The sequence below is a fragment of the Bos grunniens genome, chromosome 6, assembly GCF_055505025.1.
Source record: "Bos grunniens cultivar Pamir isolate PY7600 chromosome 6, Bosgru_T2T1.0, whole genome shotgun sequence".
In the NCBI taxonomy this organism is placed as follows: Eukaryota; Metazoa; Chordata; class Mammalia; order Artiodactyla; family Bovidae; genus Bos; species Bos grunniens.
Window position 1 is genome coordinate 88,141,003 of NC_141170.1, and position 20,099 is coordinate 88,161,101.

The window sequence follows — 20,099 nt, forward strand, 5'->3', positions numbered from 1 at the left end:
TGGCTCACTTAACGTGGCGTGGTAATGTCTAGGTCCATCCATGTTGCTGCAAATGGCATTATTTCATTCTGTTGATGGCTGAATAGTATTCTATTATATATATGTTCCACCTCCTAGCCCTCCTCTGTTGATGGACATTTAGGTTGCTTTGATGCCCTGGCTATTGTAAATAGTGCTGTGATGAACATCAGGATGCGTGTGTCTTTTCAGGTTATTGTTTTCTCTGGAAATATGCCCAGGTATATAATTGCTGGATCATATGATAATTCTGGTTTTAGTTTTTAAGGAACTTGCATACTGTTCTCCATAGTGATTATAACAGTTTACATCCCCACCAACAGTGTAAGAGGGTTCTCCTTTCTCCATACCCTTTCCAGTATTTATTATTTATAGACTTGCTTTTTGATGATGGCCGTTTTGACTACTGTGAGGTGATACCCCATTGAAGCAACAGCTTTGATTCGCATTTCTCTGATAATTAGTGATGGTGAGCATCTTTTCATGTGTTTTTTGGCCATTTTGTGTTTTCTTTGGAGAAATGTCTCTTTAGATCTTTTGCCCATTTTTTGATTGTCAGTTTTTTGACAGAGTTGCATGACCTTTTTGTATATTTTGAAGGTTTAATCCCTTATCTGTCACTTCATTTGCAAGTATTTTCTCCTGAGGGTTGTCTTTTCATTTTGTTAATGGTTTCCTTTGCTGTGGGTGAGTTCCTCTTTTCAATTATCCATTTTTGTAAAATGTCAAGTGGGTTTATCACTGAGAAGCAAGCAGGCAGCACAGCTACATGCATTGCTGTCTGTGCGTGAATGACAGATGTGCAGTGACCAGTCTCCAGAAGACTCAAAGAAGTGGCGTGATTGGTCATACATCCGTCTGTTATTTACATAGTGACTTGTGGGCTGAAGCGCTAGCAGCAAACTTTATGCAATTACTCATTAATACACCATGGAAACTGAAATCCAAACCATTTCTTTTTTTGGAAAGTATGTAACTAAACCATAGACTGAAATTCATGCATGTCAGAACTAGTGCAAAGCATGGCCTGCCTGTATTGTAAACTATTTTCCCTGCTTATAGATAATGTGAAGCTCTTCTGGAGAAAAAAAGATACTGGAAACAAAAGTCTTTTTTTTTTAATCCCCTTTCCTCCTCTTTTTTCTTTTGATGAGCAGAATATGACAGAAGTGAAAGTGTTGACGGAGTTGAGGGGATGGTGTATGCACATTATGCAGCACGTTGATATAGCTTCTTATCTGATGAGAGTGATGCTGTGAAGAAGAATAAAGGTTGGAGGCGCCGGCATTACCTAGAGTTTGGTCTGGGGCCTTCGCAGTATCCAGTCAGCGATGGCAGGAATGCTTTGGACTTTCTTCCGTAATGTCACCAGCCTGGGGTGGATGTCCAGCAAATCAGATTTAAAGACCAAAAGTGTGGTACTGCAAATTTCCCAGTAGAAGTCTGCCCAAGTTACCTAGTTTAAAGGAAACAAATTTTCATTGGAATATAAAAGGCCTAATTTCTTAATGTAAAAAAAAAAGTTGTTTTTTAATTCAGAATAGTCTGTAATTACAAAAGCAGAATGTGTATATGATAGAAAATTATAGATAACACCATACTCCCAAGCCCAGAGGTTACTCATATTAACACTTTAGCATAAGGTGGTTTTTCTGTGCATGTGTGTGTGTTTTTACTAAAATGAGATATTACAGTACATACTCTTTTGTAACTTGATTCAATCTCCACCTTTCTGTAACAATACATTTTTATGTTATCTAATACCCTGTCAGTGCTTTTCCATCTGTTTCTCAAATGTCTTTCCTAGGACAAACCAGTATCCATTCTGGGACCATGCATTTCACTTGGTTATATCCTTTAACTCTCAATTCAGAACACTACCCCCCTTTTTTATTCCATATCATTGAATTATTGAAGATTCTACACTAGTTCTGCACAATGTCCTGCCTTCGGGATTTTTATAATTATTTCATGTTTACCTTGTTCCTTTATATGGCAGAGTAAAAAGGAGTACAGTACAAGTTATCTTTAGACAGTACATGGCTTTAAATTAAATACTTTGGCTAATATAACATTATATTGGATCACATCAGAAGACATAATATATGTCTGACCATTACTATAACTGGCCACTGTACAGTAGGATGATGACAGCCTAGCCCTACTCTTGTATACCTTTTTTGTTTATTTGTTTGTTTTGATTTATACACTTGTTTTGTTCCTTTATGACTAGAAACTAATCTGGATCATGTTACTTTGGCTCCATATAAATGTCATCCAAGAGCGAAGTTTAAATATGGACTGTTCTTAGTTTTGCTTTTGTGTGGGATTTAACGATTCAGGTTGCTAGTGTTTTATGAACTTGCTCACTAAACATCTGTCAACATTCATAGGACAGTTTATTGGTTAGAGGATTCAGAATTCAGTCAACAAATATTTATGAAGTACCTACTATGTGCCCTGTACAGGTTAAGTGCTGGGATTGACTAGAGAGCAAGATGTGATGCAAGACCCTTCTCTGATGAAGTTCCCACTTTAGAAGCAGGAAGACAATCAGACATGGAAAGTGTGGTGCAGGGGATTGGTCAAGGTGGTGGAGTAGAAAGCTCACCTCCCTGATCTCACCTTCTCTTACAAGTGCACCAAAAATCACAAGTGTCTGCAGAACAACCATTGATGAAAAAGACCAGAATCTACCAGAAAAAATCTACAACTAAACACATAAAGAAGGAACTACAGTGAGACAAGTAGGAGGGGCAGATTCATAATATAATTAATCCAGTCCTTTATCCTGCTGGGGACAATTGACAAATTAGAGAATAAACATGCTGCAGAGGTTCTCCCACAGGAGTGACTTCTGAGCCCCAAGTCAGGGCCCCTAGCCCAGGGGTCCAGCACCAGGAAGACAAGACCCCAGAGTTATTTGGCTTTGAAGACCAGCAGGGTTTGATTTTGGAAGTTTTCAAACAACTGGGGGAAATAGAAACTTTACTCTTAAGGGGGCACACAAGATCTCACACCAGGATCCAGGGCAAAATCAGCACTTTGATAGGCCAGGTCTATCTACTGGTCTTGAAAAGTCTTCCAGAGAGGCAAGAGGGAAGCTGTGGCTCATGCTTGTCCTCTGTGTTCATACTAGGAACAGAGAAACTGGCAGTAGCCATATATGTGAGCTTTCTACCACATGGACACTGGTAGAAAGTGTTCCCTACTCCTACTCTTACATCTCGGAGAGGGCATTAAGATGTACAAACCATTATGTGTAAAATAAGCTATAAAGAAATATTGTACAACACGGAATATAACCAATATTATATACTATTTATAAATAGAGTGTAAGTTTTAAATTGTGAACCACTATGTTGTATACCAGTAACATAATGTTGCACATCAACTGTACTTCAATTAAACAAAAACCAAAATCCACGTGAAGTGATAAGGGTGATGAAGACAGAGTGATGAGAGGTTCTCAGGTGGTTAGAGAAGTCCTTTAAGAGGTGCCATTTAAGCTAAGGCTTGAATCATAAAAAGATCCAGACGTGCAGTGATCTGGGAATTAAACATTTCAGGCAGAAGGAAGAGCGAGTGTAAAGGCTTTCAGGCAGGAGTATGACTTGTATTTAAGGGAAAAACAAAACACCAGAGTGTTTGGAACGTTTGGAGGAAGGGAGAAAGTGCTGAGAAATGGATAGGAGATAGATTACGAAGAAATTTTAATAAAAAGCAGAAGAAAAAATATTTTAAATCATTAGAAATTGTTCGGTCAATAGGGCAGAGAAAGGAACAAAAGACGTGGTAAGTTTGCTTCTCTGTCTCTCCAGGACTCAGCAGATAGTGACTAGAGTAAGTCCCGAAGCGTGGCCAAAAGCAGTATCTTCTCTCCTAGAATGGTGTCTCGTTGAAGGCAGGCGCCCCAACTTAACACAGCTTCTCAATCAGATTTAGATTTGAACTTTTTATTGGCAAGACTACTTCATAGGTGACGGTGTGCTCCTCTGTTAGCAGGCTCATAATATCTCGTTCTCTCCCTTTTGTGATATTAACAGTTGTTGATAGTCAGTGCTTAGATCCATTGATTCTTCGTGGGTTGGAAGATAGTGATGGTTTATTTTAATCTCTCCATACTTACTAACTAAAAAAACTTATGAAGACAAACTTCATCCCATCTTTTTTTTTTTTATCTTGAGGTTTAATTGGCATAAGAATGGCAAGATAAATGCTTTCTTCAACCCACACACACACACACACACACTTTTTGTTTTTCAGTTTTCTAAATATAGACAGTCTGTCTCTGGCTTACAGTGGTTCAGCTTTACAATTTTTTGACTATCAGATCAGATCAGATGAGTCGCTCAGTCGTGTCCGACTCTTTGCGACCCCATGAATTGCAGCACGCCAGGCCTCCCTATCCATCACCAACTCCCGGAGTTCACTCAGACTCACGTCCATCGAGTCAGTGATGCCATCCAGCCATCTCATCCTCTGTCATCCCCTTCTCTTCCTGCCCCCAATCCCTCCCAGCATCAAAGTCTTTTCCAATGAGTCAACTCTTCGCATGAGGTGGCCAAAGTACTGGAGTTTCAGCTTTAGCATCATTTCCTTCCAAAGAAATCCCAGGGCTGATCTCCTTCAGTGCAAAAATGATACATATTCTGTAGAAACCACACTTTGAATTTTGATCTTTTCCCAGGCTAGTGATATGCTGCGTAGAACTCTCCTGTGATGCTGGGCCGTGGCAGTGAACTATGATCAGGAGGGTAAACAACCGATACACTTAACAACCATTCTGTACCCATACAACCATTCTGTTTTTCACTTTTACTACAGTGTTCAATACTTATATGAGACATTCAGCACTTTATTATAAAGGTTTTGTGTTAGACAGTTTTGCTCATCTTTGGCCAGTGAGAGTGTCTACAAGTTGACTTCTAGGTCCTTTTGACACAACTCCAATTTTCGGGTTTTTTTTTTTTTTTTTAATAATGAATTTGGTTCTGGTATAACAAAGTATTCCCAGCTCATGTTTTACATTTCCTGTCCCAAACTGAGAATGAGCTGTTTCTCCAAGAAACAGTTACTTTTAGAATTTGGAGACAAGGATCTGCGTCCTAGGGTTGCCCAGGACAAGTAAGTTGGCCATTTTTTCAAGAAAAAGACACACAATGCTTTTTTCTTTACCCTAAAATAAAGTACATTGTGAACTGAAACTGGTGTATGATTAATATTGTTTGCCCTGAGAAAATATTCATAATAAGATGTGTATAGTCAAATCACTCTGTTTTACCAATGATGATGTTTCTTAAAATAGTTTTTTACTGATAGAGTACAGAGCTATTTCTCCACATACCCTATTCACCAATTTGACACAAGTTCATTTGTTTCACTTTGCTCTAGTTTGTCAGTGATAGCTTTTTAAAATGTTTTTGTTATTGTTATATACTTTAGTACTTTTTTCCAAAGTTAACATCACCAAGAAAGGTTTATTCAAAGAAGTTTAGCTTTTGTCCCTCTAACCTACGTCTACTTCTCTAACCTACTTCTTCCCTATTCAATACATTTTTATAGTTTTTGATTTATCCATATATATGTGCATACATTTTTTAAGATGTAAAACATACTCACAGAGTCACCAATAAGCCACTCGTTTTCCCCTAAGTACGTGTCCAAATTTTGCAGAAGAGGAGGTGCATCACATGTAAGTAGCTCCTTAAATATCTGATTCTAGGGGAGAAAGGAAAGATCACTCTAAGGATAATAGGAAGAAAAAGAGTTGAGGAGGAAATAGATTACATTTTTGTCATCAGTTCTTAGGGTTTTTTTCATTTATCATGACTAAATCATTCATCAGTAAAATCTTTCCATAGTTTTTAATCCTGATTTTTGTTAGTGAAAATTATTCCATTATGTTTTTACATTTCTAAAATCCCCCCACCTTTTTGGGCTCACTCCCTTTAAAGTTAAATAGTGTAACTAAAGGAAAAGAAACTAACTTTATTTTCTTGGGCTAGATTCCTCCAGTTTGGCAGTCTTACACTTAACAGAAGTATTATGCTTTTGGGCCTTTATGAGTTTCCTCTCTTTGACTTAACATTGTACCTTAGAGATTCTCTGCCTTGAATATCATCTATAAAATCCATCACCGAGGTGTCCCCTTTTGATAGAATATGTAAGATATTATTACAAAGCAAATAATATCCTTGGGGAAAAAATGAACAAATATACCCACTTAAATAATTATCTTTGTTTTTACTTAAATCTGTGAACAACAAGTAATTTGTTCATGGTGTCTGTCTTGGTAAGAATTGTTTATTTGTTTATATATGAAAACTGGACTGGTTTGTATTGTGGATATGAAATGTAAACTAAACTCAAAAATACTATAAAATATGCATATATCATCAATATTCATAAATGACCCACAATAAAATTGAGCCCTTATTAATGTCAGATAGTGGATAACTCCTTCATCGATTCGCTGAGTTACTATTATGACTTAGCTAGGTAGTACAGATTATTATAATGCCTTATATTGAGGAGCAGAGTTTATAAAAGCTTCATTACACCTGTACATATGTTTGTCACATATCACAAACTGAAGGTTAGGAAGCTTGTCATTATTTTGATTTTACATGCTTTCCGCGGCTCTGTACCACCTTTGTATATATGGTTCTCTCTCTATGGTAAATATATTCATGGTTCTAAAAATAATGGGAGTCCTTTAGCCCCTTATACAAAATTTGTGAGCTGAGAGGCAATAGGCCCAGAAACGTGACATTTCCCACAACTTAGCGTAGCTCAGCATCAGTTGGGGAGGCAGTAGCCAGCTTGGCTGTCCTGGATAGCTGCAAACAGGAGGGAGTTCAGTGGAACAGGATGTAGATGCTGTACAGCTTTCCAGAAACTCCTGTGTGCTCACTTGGCTAATTCTGCTACTTCTCCTGCTGTGCATTTCCACAGTGTAAGAGACACCAGTGCTTTGCATAGGCAGTGCCAGATGAAGTCTTACCTCTACACGCTTGACTTCTCCTTTAGCCTAGGTTCTCTTATTGTCTGTGGTGAGAAATCATCTCAGTCTAATGAAATGTAGACTGCTAAACAGCATAACCATTTGTGTTTTGAGTCATTTTAAACAATATTCACCAGAATAACCTAAAGAAGATAAAATGTTTTTGTGTGCTGTGCTTCGTCATGCAGTCATATCCAACTCTTTGTGACCCCATGGACTGTAGCCCACCAGGCACCTCTGTCCATGGGGATCCTCCAGGCAAGAATACCTGGAGTGGGTTGCCGTGCCCTCCTTCAGGGGATCTTTGCCACCCAGGGATCAAACCCAGGTCTCCCACATTGCAGACAGCTTCTTTACCATCTGAGCTACCAGGGAAGTCCCCAAAATGTTATTATACATCTTTTTAAAGTATATTTTCTGATAAAGCCTCGATAGCCATTCTTATACTTGATGGACTCAGATTTTTCCTACCTCCTCCTCCGAAGTTATAAGGCAGTAGATTTGTGCACACTGAAAAGTTATTGCTATAGTTTTCTATCAAACAACCTTTACAGGGTTTAAGGAGGTTTGTATATTTCTCCAAAGTACCATTTTAAAATCCACACTTATCAAAATCATTTAGTATTGGAAATGGGCCACTGATGTTCCTTCAGTCCTGCTTACCCTTCGTCCCCCACCCACAAACCCCTGCCTTGTTCTTCAGATGAGAAAACTGAAACAAATGCATTGTATAACCACAGAAATTCTAGTGAGAGCTTCAAGGATTTTCAGTGTGACCAATGCACAGAGACAAATTTTGCCTGTAAGTTTAACTTTCTTAAATTTTAAATTAGAAATGGAATTTTTATCACTGATACATTTATAATTAAATAAATTTGATAGATTTTGTTTTAAGCACATAATAAGAGGACTGTCTTGACTGTTTTTCATCTTTACTGTTTTCAGGAGTCTGCTTTTGAAAGTTTTACCTGACCACAAGGTGGCAGCTATGCAACCACTACAGAGAGACTAAGTGACAAGATACAAAAGAACTGTGTTATTTTTCATTGTATTCTGGTCAGATCCTGCTTTACTAATCAGATAATCCAATAGTCTGGCTATTTGCAGTAATTCTGCAACACATTGTCCATTCATATGATTTATTCATAAACTTGAATTATGTCCTGTGAATGTTGGGTTTTATTTTGTTTTGTGGTAGGTAGTATGTAAAAGCATTGTTATTCTAACACAAAGGTAAAGTTACTCTCATCATAAATGTTCAAAGACATTTTCCTTTGGGAGATTGCTTCTGTTATGGAGCCTCAATCACAGGTACAAAGTAGAGAAATAGAGAAAGGCAAGCCAACACGGGACAAAAACCTTTAGATACTTTTTTTCTAAATTGAAGATTATATATATCTGCTTGTTTCTGCATTTATAAGGATAGGTGAAATGTAGATGTCATGTCTGACAAAAGAAAAAATAAGCACTGAAGTATATAATACTACTATTAATAACTAATATTTAGTAAACACTTTCCACCTAGCCATGGATACTCTACTATTTAATCCTCCCAACATACTTCAAGTGGGCTTCCCTGCTGTCTCAGAGGGTAAAGCGTCTGCCTGCAATGTGCGAGACCCGCGTTCAATCTCTGAATTTGAAAGATCCCCTGGAGAAGAAAATGGCAACCCACTCCAGTATTCTTGCCTAGAGAATCCCATGGATGGAGAAGCCTGGTAGGCTACAGTTCACAGGGTTGCAAAGAGTCGGACATGACTGAGTGACTAATACTTCAAAGTAGATTGTATGCTATCCCTACTTTACAGACATTGAATATGAAAATTTGATAGGGAGTTAAGTGACAACTGGTAAAAAGAGAATCAGGGTTCAAGCCTGGCAGTCTAACTCTAGAGCCCAAATGTGTTTCTATCATCAAGGCTGAGCCTTTATTTAACACTTTGCTCTGGTTAGTCAAGTATGTGTGTGTATATATGCATGTGTGGGTGTCTCCCCACACACCTTATATTTATATCAAGGAACCAGTAAATGTGAATACTTTTATGTTCCAAATATCTCTGTTTAAATCAGAGGGTCCTAATCAAACGGTATTTAGAATAAATGGTGGTGGTGGTGGTGGTTTAGTTACCAAGTCATGTCCGACTCTTGTGATCCCATGGATTGTAGCCCACCAGGCTCCTCTGTCCGTGGGATTGTCCAGGCAAAAATACTGGAGTGGGTTGCCATTTCCTTCTCCAAGTAAATATGCTTAAGTAAACTAATAAGACTGCCATTTGTTCTGTGCTGTAGCTTTTCTTTGGTGGCTCAGATGGTAAAGAATCTGTGTGCAATGCAGGAGACTTGGGTTTCATCCCTGGGTGGAGAAGATCCCCTGGAGAAGGGAATGGCTACCCACTCCAGTATCCTGCCTGGAGAATTCCATGGACAAAGGAGACTGGCGGGCTACAGTCCATGGGGTCACAAATGGTCACAGCTGAGCAACTAACCCTTTCACTTTATTTAAGCTATAACATGTACATAATAAATATTCCTGCACAGCTGTTTTGAATGGCTGCTGGCCCTGTGACATTACACTCAGTGGTTAAGAACGTGGAGCCTGAGCCACAGTGTCTGGGATTTGAATTCTACATGTACCACTTACCAGCTAAATAACCTTAGGCAAGTTATTTACACTTCTACTTGAACCTCCATTTCTTCATCTGGAAAATGAGGATAACAGTTTCCAATATTTAAAATGATGCAGCCTTGATGATAAAAGATATGAATACTGGGGATGTGCCTCAAGTAAACAAAGGAGTAAATAAAAACAGAGGAAAGCATCCAGGAAACAGGACTCTAGCTCAAGAGAAAGATGTTCCTGGGATGGCAGTGAAGGGAAGTCCAATGGTGAAAGCTGTGCAAAAACCTAGACAGCTCTACAAAGGAGAATGACAATCTCTGGCTGGATATCTCCAAGGAAATAATGGAAACAACAGATTATCTGATATCATTGACTTTGTGGAATACAGTATTGGCAGGCTATTGGGTAGTGTGGGAAGGTTCACCAATAAAAGTGAAAAAGAAGCAAATGAAAAAAGGCAATTACTCCTTAGAGGAAAGGGAGAAAGGAAATATAGGCACAGTTCTGCACACTATTTTCATAGGCATTGTAATGACTGTCGATTTCACCACAAAATTTTAATATTAGGAGTTTGGAGGAAGGGAATCAGAATGACTGCATAGGAGATAGATTCTCATTAGTCTCATAAGTCTATCAAAACTAAAATTTGTGAATCAGAGAAAGCCATATTTACACATCCTATATGGAGATGTCTAAATCCTAAAGAAACAGATAAAAGTGTTAAAGCGAGGGCTGCCCCTGAGGAAGGGTTAATACAAAGAGGTGGGGCAGGAATCACAGTAGTACTTTGTTTTAAACTTTTTACTATAACTTGATATTTTAAAACTAGAGGTATGTTTTACTTTGATAAAAAGGAACTTTTAAAAGCACCTAACATAACATCTGGCAAATGGATATGATTAATAGCAAACTGATCACATTACTTTTATATCTTGTCTTTTCTCTGCCCAAGGAAAACGAGACATGAAATCATCCAGTGTGTCCACAATTGCATCCACTTGACATTGTTCAAGTTCTGTTTTTCCAGCCAAATCTACGGAATAGAGAGAGGACATTTTATGCCCAAGAATATACTCAATTTAATTTACCATTGTAAAGCTTTTTTGTAAAAGGCAGCATATTCATATGGTTCAAAAATTCTGAACAGTATACAGTAAAAGTATCCAGTGAAAAGTAATTTCCACCTCTGCTCCCATTCACTTCATTTTGTTCCTTACCTACCTATCATATTGGTAACCATTTTCATTCATTTATCTTATATTATTCTGTTGTTTCTTAGTGAAAATAAGAATTCATATCCCACTCAGCATGCACCTCTCCCCATGTATCCTAGTTTTTCCTACAAGTTCTTTAAGGGCATCCTTGCCCTTTTTTCAGGCACATAGGATTCCTTTAAGTGGAAGTGCCACTATTTACTTAACTAGCCTCAACTAATTAGGTTTGTTTCCAGTCTTTTGCTAGTACAAGCAATACTACAGTAAACAACCTATACATATATTATCATTTATCTTGTAGAAAGAATTACTCCTACTTGTACAGATAGTTTTTTGTCAAGAGCATGTGTTTGCTTTCTAGAAACTATAAGTTTAAAATAATACAGATAGTTTGGGTTTTTTTTTTTTTTTTCTGCCATTTGATCAACATTTTGCTAAGGAATCATTGGTCTTCCTAAATATATTTTCATTGGTGTCAATTTAAAATGCTTCTGTGTAGAAGCATGCTGGATTGGTTGCATTTCTGCAAAGGAAACATTAGCAAAATGAAAAGAACCCACTGAATGGGAGAAAATATTTTCAAATGATATGATCTATAAGGGATTAATACCCAACATATATAAACAGTTCATACAATTCAGCATCAAAAAGAATCCAATTAAAGAATGGGCAGAACTGAATGGACATTTTTCCAAAGACGAAATGCAGATGACCAACAGGCACATGAGAAGATGCTCAGCGTCACTAAGCATCAGGGAAATGCAAATGAAAACCATGATGAGGTATCGCATCACTCCTGTCAGGATGGCTGTCATCAAAAAGAACATAAATAACAAATGTTGGCAAGGATATGGAGGAAAAGGAACCCTCCTACACTGTTGGTGGAATAGGTGTGGTCACTGTGGAGAGCAGCAGGGAGGTTTCTCAAAAAACTTAAAATAGAACTACCGCATGATTCACCAGTTCCAATCCTGGACGTGTATCTGGAAAAGATAAAAACTCTTAACTTGAAAAGATACATGCACCCCAGTGTTAAAGCAGTGTTATGTACAATTGCCAAGATAAGGAAGCAACCTAAGAGTCCATCAAGAGAGAAATGGATAATGAAGGTATGGTGGTTTTGAGAATCAGGATGTCTCTGGCCAGGTGGTGCATGCTCAGGGATCTGTTAACACACCGTGCCCTTGAGAAACAACCTGGGTTTGTATATTAATGACATGGTACATTATATGAAATTAAAAGACGCTTGCTCCTTGGAAGAAAAGCTATGACCAACCTAGACAACATATTAAAAAGCAGAGACATTACTTTGCCAAAAAGGTCCATCTACTCAAAGCTGTGGTTTTTCCAGTAGTCATGTACGAATGTGAGAGTTGGACCATAAAGAAAGCTGAGTGCTGAAGAATTGATGCTTTTGAACTGTGATGTTGGAGAAAACTATTGAGAGTCCCTTAGACTGCAAGGAGATCACACCAGTCAATCCTAAAGGAAATGAGTCCTGAATATTCATTGGAAGGACTGATGCTGAAGCTGAAACTCCAATACTTTGGCCACAGGCTGCAAAGAACTGACTCATTGGGAAAGACCCTGATGCTGGGAAAGATTAAAGGTGGGAGGATAAGGGGATGATATGGTTGGATGGCATCACTGACTTGATGGGTAAGTTTGAGTAAGCTCCAAGTTAATGATGGACAGGGATGTCTGGCATGCTACAGTCCATGGGCTTGCAAAGAGTCAGACACAACTGAACGACTGAACAAGACTGAACTGATGCCTCGTGTATTTCCTGTTAATTTCTGATAACTTAAGATATGCACTCTAGCAAAAGTTTGGGTTCAGATACATCTGTCTAATTTTTCAGCTATATTCCAAGAAGGGATTGAGAACAAGGAGGTGTGGGGCAGGAGAGACTGGGCAATATAAGATAAAATTAATTGTCTAGGGAACTCAGGGAAAATGAAACTGATAGAGCTGGTATATTTATAATAACTTGGCATTTAATCCCGTTATCCCTTGCACTGTATAGTTTAATCTCATTCAGTAATAGAGCTGCTAAATGAATAGTGAATATATGCCATGCATTTTTCAGTTATCAAGAACCTTAAACATAAAGAATATATTACCTGTGTTTCTGGTCAAGTATCTTGCAATTGCTAGACTCTGGTGAAGGTTAAGTCCATCAACTTCCAAAATGGGGATTTTGCCAAATGGAAGAGCTTAAAATAAAATAACCAAATAATCAACTTCCAGAACAAAATCAAGTCATAATACTTTTGTTTTACTGATAATTGTGGAAACAAAGCATGAGAGTAACATCGCAGAATTCTTGAATATTTATTCTGTAAAGGATATTGTTAGTTACTCAGTCATGTCCTACTCTCTGTGACCCCATGGACTGAGCCCGGTGCCAGGCTCCTCTCTCCATGAAATTCTGTAGGCAAGAATACTAGAGTGGGTTGCATTTCCTTCTCCACGGGACCATCCCTACCCAGGGATCAAACCCAGGTCTCCTAAATTGCAGGCAAATTCTTTACCCTCTAAGCTACCAGGGAGCCTATCTAGTGCAGGGGTCCCCAACCTCTGGGATCTAATCCTGGTGACCTGAGTTGATGTAATAATAATAGAAATAAAGTGCACAATAAATGTAATGCACTCGAAGCACCCCAAAACCATCACCACCCCCACCCTGATCTACAGAAAAACCGTCTTCCTGAATCTAGTCCCTGGTTGGGGGTTAGTGGAATCTTTACATTTCACAAGTTAAAAAAAAACACTTGTTAGAAAAAGAAGCTGGCTCACAGATACAGAGGACAAACAGTGGTTACCGGTGGAGAGAGGAAAGAGGGGACAGGCAATATAGGGGTGGAGAAGTAAGAAGGACAGAGTATTATGTATAAGATGAGCTTCAAGGATATATTGTACAAAGTGGGGAATATAGCCAATATTTTATAGTAACCATAAATGGACTATAACGTTTAAAAATTGTGAATCACTATATTGTACATCTGCAACTTATATTGTATGGCAACTATACTTCAAATTTTTTTAAAAAGGGGGTGGGAATGAGTTGTTAGAAGAACTGCTATAGAGTTAGTGACAGAACTGGGTCTAAAATCCAGGTTTACATCAATGCTTAGATACATTATCTCACATACTTACTGTATAATTTTTTTTAAAAAACTTCTCTTTTAAAGTCTCATTAATTTTTCAGTCTTCTGAGATTATATAAATTATTCTTTAAAACCATAGTCTGAGGAATATGGAGTGTCTTGATAATTGAGTTATGGTAAGGAATTTAGCCAAACGCTGATTCTGATGAGGGGCTTTGAAGTATATAGTAAGGCAACAAACATATTTGTACAAATATACAACAGATTCAGAGAACGTGTATTAATATTTCTCTGTAAATCCTACTTTGTTTTCTTATTGAAACCTATTATATTTTTGTCAGCAAGTAATTTTTATTCTTTATTACAGAAACATTCTAAGTTGAAGATAAATACAAATTCTACCACAAAATTATAACCATTTTAACATTTTAATTGCTTTCCCATATACATGTAAATTGGAGTAGCAAATGGCAACCCACTCCAGTATTCTTGCCTGGAAAATTCCATGGACAGAGGAGACTAGCAGGCTACAGTTAGTGGGGTTGCAGAGTCGGAAACGACTGAGCAACTGAGCACACATGCATACATATAAATATAGGATCATAATGTGCATAATGTGTGTAAACCACTTGTTTTTTCATTAGATGATACTTTCCTTTTTTCTTTGTTTTACTTCTGTTTTTCCCTGCTTGTCTGCACCGTGCAGCCTGGGGGAATCTTAGTTCACCAACCAGGGATCAAACCTGTATCCCCTGCCATGGAAGCACCGAGTTTTAACCACTGGACTGCCAGGAAGGTCCCTGATAATACCGTTTTAAATCTTTCTAAATCAATAAAACACCATCTTTTGAACAGCGTGCACTTTGCCGTATGAATTAATCACAATTTTCCCTACCTGTGCCTTGCTTGCTCAGTTGCTTCAGTCGTGTCTGATTCTACAATCCTAAGGACTGTAGCCTGCCATGTTCCTCTGTCCATGGCAAGAATACCGGCAGTGGGATGCCATTTCCTCCTGCAGGGGATCTTCCTGACCCAGGGATTGAACCATCATCTCCTGTATTGCAGCTGGATTGTTTACCACTGAGCCACCTTAGGTTTGGGCATAAAATTATTTTGGAATGAGGGAAAAGAATAAAGTGCCACTTAGAATCCCACAACCCTAATTCAACCGCTAGCATCAGCCTTCAAGTGTCTTTCATATGCACTGAATAGTGCCTGAACTACAGTTCACACCGAGAATAAAAACCTTGCATGCCTCTTACTGTTCTAGGTGTTTAAGAGACTCGGTAAGCAAAACAAAGTCCCAAATAAAGCTGGCACAAATTGTGATGCCTTATTTGAAGCATATGATGAAGAATAAATAACATGCCTAGCATTTGGGGGGTTTTTCCCTTGTGCTAGTCATTGTACTAAATATCGAACATGCCCATTAGGTCTTCAGGTACTTACAACAGCTCTATGAAGTAGGTATTAACTACCATCTTGTTTTATAAATGAGGAAAAGTTATACAAAAAGCCCAGGTCACACACCTGGTAAAGGTGAGATCCAAACTGAGGTCAGTTGGAACTCTTGCTCAGCTGTTTTTAGTTCTAAGAGCCATGTTTTGAGACAGATATTAAAACTCAGAGCAACCCCAGAGGATAGTATCCAAGTTAGAAAGGGTCTGAAAATCACATATGAGGATTGGCTTAAGACCTTCACACTATTCACTGAAGGAGACAGAACAAACTAAATGGAACATAAAAGCCATCTCCAATATGGCACAACTGTCAAATGGAAAGAAAAATCTTACTTATTCTAACTATCTCTAAAATGCAGAACCAGAACCAAAAAAAAAAATTCTTTTTCCAAAAAGAAAATTTTAAAGGGCATATTTTAACTCAAGATCAAGAATAATTATTTTACCATTGGAACTGTTAACAGTGGAATGTGTTTTCTTATGAGATGGTAAGCATTCAGCTACTGGAAGCCTTTGAGCCAAGCTTGGGATGATTGCCAACAGTTGGAATACAGGGCTGCATCTAACAAGAAGAAATTTAAGAAGACAAATACGAAGTCCTTTATTTGGTTCCAGAAAGAAATAATTTCAGGGTGTTGGAGTTGTAACTTAACAGGAACACCTGTCAAAAAGCTTTAAGAGATTTAGTGATGCTGAACATAAAGCCTCAGTGTGCTATAGCTGCCAAAATAGCTACTGTGATCTTGGTAAAATGTCTTAGAAAAATGTCTCAACTTGTGCCAGGAGTGATCGTCCCAGTCTACTGTGTGCTGTTCTCATGTCTGGAACATTGTGTTTCCCCATAGGTGCCACACGTAAAATAGCAGAGTCTAGCAGGAGCCTGTTCTACTTGGGTGGTGAGGAAACCCAAACCAGGGGAAACAAATAAATAAATCTCCTCTTCAGGAAGAGCAGACAGTTGTCCCTTGAACCTACATGTGATTGCATATCTCAGTCTATAGGAATCAGTGTCTAAATAAAGAAGGCAGGGAAGGTTGGACTTAATTTCACAATAATCAGAGAAACAATCAAGGAAGTTCCAAAAGTTGATATCTAAACAGAGATACACGTGCATGAGTTACCTGGGGACTTGGTTCTGGATTCAGCCAAAGACTGTCTTTATCTTCAGAGCATTTTCATTGAACTGTCTACACAGCAATGGCTTTCTCTCTGATGTTTTAAAGATTCTAAATTTCTTCAAATAATTGGATGTGAGAGAAAAAAAAATTTGTTCTCCCTTATTTAAATGGTAATTCCAAGACCAATATGTGAAAGCCATATGGAGATAATTTCAGTTTTGTATAAGGAAGTTTCTTTTAAAAGTTTTCCTCCCCTCTACTTTCTGTTCTCCCTTTCCAGAATTTCATGGAAATGTTGCACCTTTTAAACTGACTGATTCTCAATTGTCCTTATTTTTCTCTTATTTTTCATTTTTTCCCTGTTGTGTTTTCTGGAGGATTTACTTACTTTTCATCATTTTATTTGTCTGTTTGTATAAGACATTAACTGAAGAAAATTTTGTCTCTGAACATTCCTTTTAGGTTGTATAGAATATCTTCTCTTTTCTCTGAGGATGGTATATTTTTTTAAGTTGTTTTCTTTCTACACTATCTTGACATCTTCAGAGATGAAAACAATTTCCATCTCCTACTTCAGAGATGGACTCAATAGTTCTAAGGTTCTTCCTACCCCTCTTTGCCAGTGATTGGTTCAGAAATGGGCACATGGACCAGCCTGAGCCAGTGAGACATGAGAGGTTTGCTGAGGTCTCCTGGGAATTTTTTTTTCCTTCTGGGAACACCTAAGGGAGCAGTGTTAAGTTTTCTCCTATAACCTCTCAAGATTGCTGCTCAACACTGCCAGGCTGGAATTTCAGCAAATATATTGCTAGAGCTTCATGATTCAGCCAACACAGTGAGGGGGAAAACTGAATAAAGCCATCCTTGGACCCTGGCCTTCTGGATTTTCAGTTATGTGATATAATTTATGTCCTTGTTATTTAAGCCATTTGGTTTCCTGTTAAAGCAGCTTATCTGACCCATTGTCCAAATGCTATTGATAGCTGAGCAAGCCCAGTCAATTCCAATGGTCAAAAGTTTAACTTCTGTGTTTCTCCATTTCAGCTCTTCTGATGGAGCTTTATGTTCAGTTATTTTGATCTGCTCCCTCTGTCAAGTGTGTGTTTTCACCGCAAGTAGGAAATTTTCTGGGTCACATAGCATTTATTTAACTTGCCTGAACTGCTGTTTAAAATGTAAAGCTACATAAGATCTAAAAACCTTTATATTTTCTTTCCCCCTGAGGAGAGACAAAAGGTTCTAGAAACATTTCCTCTTCACACATTTCCATCAACAATGTTTATGCTACTTACTTGACTTGATTTCAGGCCAATCAGCTTGTTCTATTCTGTGGTCTTCATATTTTATGTCCAAATATGCAAATATATAACGAATAATTTCTGCTCTCCCCCTCATATTAAAATAAATGAGTTTGTAGTTTGGCATGGTGTGATTCTGGAAAGAGTGAAATAGAGCAATTATTTTAACAGCTCTCTAGAGATGTTTCAACGTTTTTCTTGAAGGACTTTTTGAAAAATTTATGACATCGTCTGAGATAACCGGAGACATTAGAGGATATTTCAAAACCAGAATTATAAATCATTATCTTAATAATATATGGGGAAGATTTGATAGAAATAAGATCCTGACTCTCTTTAAGAACTAGCTGGAACATTTCAGTGAAATAACCAAATCCAGGTTTTATTTATAAAAAGATATCAGAGAGTACCTATACATCAAACTTTGGAGAATGGAGTCAAAAACTTTGCATTTTAGGATTTTTTTTTTCTTCTGCCTTTAGACACTTGTAATGAATGGTGTTTGACATCTGCTTTGTTGTTTGCTTTGGTGACACAGCTGAGTTTGTGGGGACAGCTGGGTAAGGATTGCAAGGGCAGGGTACACACAAGAGGCATGTAAACCAGCATGTCGATTTGTCATGCTGTGATTTCCCCCACCCCGTTGCTTTTTCCTGAAGGAAGGGAAGACTAGGGGAAATAACTGCTCTCTTCTCTTACTGCATCCATACTGCTGAGTTCTATTGTGTTGCTTCCACATACAAACAGACCCCATATTGGGGACCTCTGTTGGGATGGGATGATGGTGAGCTTATTTCTTTATTCCCTCTGCAGAGGAGCTAAGAAGAAAGACACAAATATTTCTTACATTTCAGGAAGTTTGCTAAAACAGGCTATATTGGTTAGATGGAGGTCGTCATAATTTTGTGAGTTTTTTGTAATTTGTACAATTTCATTTCTATTGTCTATAAACATTTTGTAATTATAAGCACTAATAGTAGAATGTATTGCAATCTTATAATGATTAGGCAACTGAAACGCATTTTCATTTTTCCACTTAGTTTCTGTGTGCCTTTGGCTGAGTCAACATAGTAGTATCTCCAAATTTCACAGTCCACTTTTTATAAATAGAGATACTAATATAGATTTGGAGATTTAATGAGGTAACACATGTACAGCATTTAGCACAAAGCTAGACACTGAATTTTTAGCTGTTAATAATTTTGAATTCATTCTACTCAAGAATAAACACCATGATTACAACACACAAAATTTTAATTAAATAAAAATAATAAATAGCATTTATTTATTTAAAGTGCTGAGCTTAAATAGTGTATTCTCTACTAAGGAAGTCTTTCAGAGATATGAATGGAATATTAGATAAAAAGTTGGCTGAATTTGGAATGCAAAGTTCCATCTGAAATCACTTCACATAAAAGATAAAACACAAATCAGTCTATCTGTGGGAATGCTGATGGGGAATAACTGTCTGATTGTTTATCTAGACCCCCTCCGGATCCAGGAAACAGTGATGGCAATTTCTAGCAAATCTATTTCTCTAGGCCCAGGTTTTTTCATATCTAGATGCTGTGGAGGTGGCGCTCCTTGTAAGAGACAGAGTCACCCTACAGTCCGCGTCCTGTCCACTTCCATTAGCTAGTCGAGTCCCCACCCAAGTGAAATGTGGCACATACCACACATCAGTATGTGAGGGAATGTTCGCTAAAGAATTCACTAAACTAATGAAAATTCCAAGGTTTCCAGCCCCAAATTCCTTTGGGATGAAATATGCATATAGGAAATCCACATTGGGGCACTAAATTAAGTGCCCCTCAGAACAATGAGGTTGTTTTCCAAGTTTCTTGGAAATATTGAGCTTAGAAATAGTGGGAAATATATGAGAACAAAAAAAAATAGTGGATAAAAATGTAAAGTAATACATATCTTTCTGAAAAAAATTTTGCATAAGCAAAATAAAGGATCCACATTTATGCAGGATACAAAATGTAATTGTTAGGATTCCTTGGTCTATTTGTTTAAAATCTGAAAAGAACAAAAATAGCTCTTAGAGTGGAAGTGTTGTTCTTAATTGGAGTTTTTATTTGAAACGCATTTCATGTTGGGGTCCTTTAACTGGACTGGAACCTGGTGATCCAGAGTCAACGATAAGTAAGTGAAAGAAGGAAAGAGGCTAATATTCCCTGGGTTACGCAGCTAGCTTCTGCGCTCCAGGGAATCAGCCAAAAATAGAGAGAAAGAGAGAGAAGGACACAGGG

The 20,099-nt window shown here is 37.8% G+C and overlaps 1 protein-coding gene across 1 annotated transcript in view; it reads right to left on the minus strand.

The window, feature by feature from the left end:
* Positions 1-1,121: 1,121 nt before the first annotated feature.
* The window catches only part of HPGDS (hematopoietic prostaglandin D synthase), a 32,732-nt gene continuing 13,754 nt past the window's right edge, over positions 1,122-20,099 (minus strand). The window contains exons 2-6 of the mRNA XM_086406561.1: positions 17,839-17,980; positions 12,982-13,074; positions 10,568-10,677; positions 5,641-5,739; positions 1,122-1,474 (exon numbers count right to left, since the gene is read on the minus strand). Coding sequence (XP_086262687.1) covers positions 1,310-1,474; positions 5,641-5,739; positions 10,568-10,677; positions 12,982-13,074; positions 17,839-17,971 — 600 coding nt within the window. The 5' untranslated portion in view covers positions 17,972-17,980 and the 3' untranslated portion in view covers positions 1,122-1,309. The remainder of the gene's footprint in view (positions 1,475-5,640; positions 5,740-10,567; positions 10,678-12,981; positions 13,075-17,838; positions 17,981-20,099) is intronic.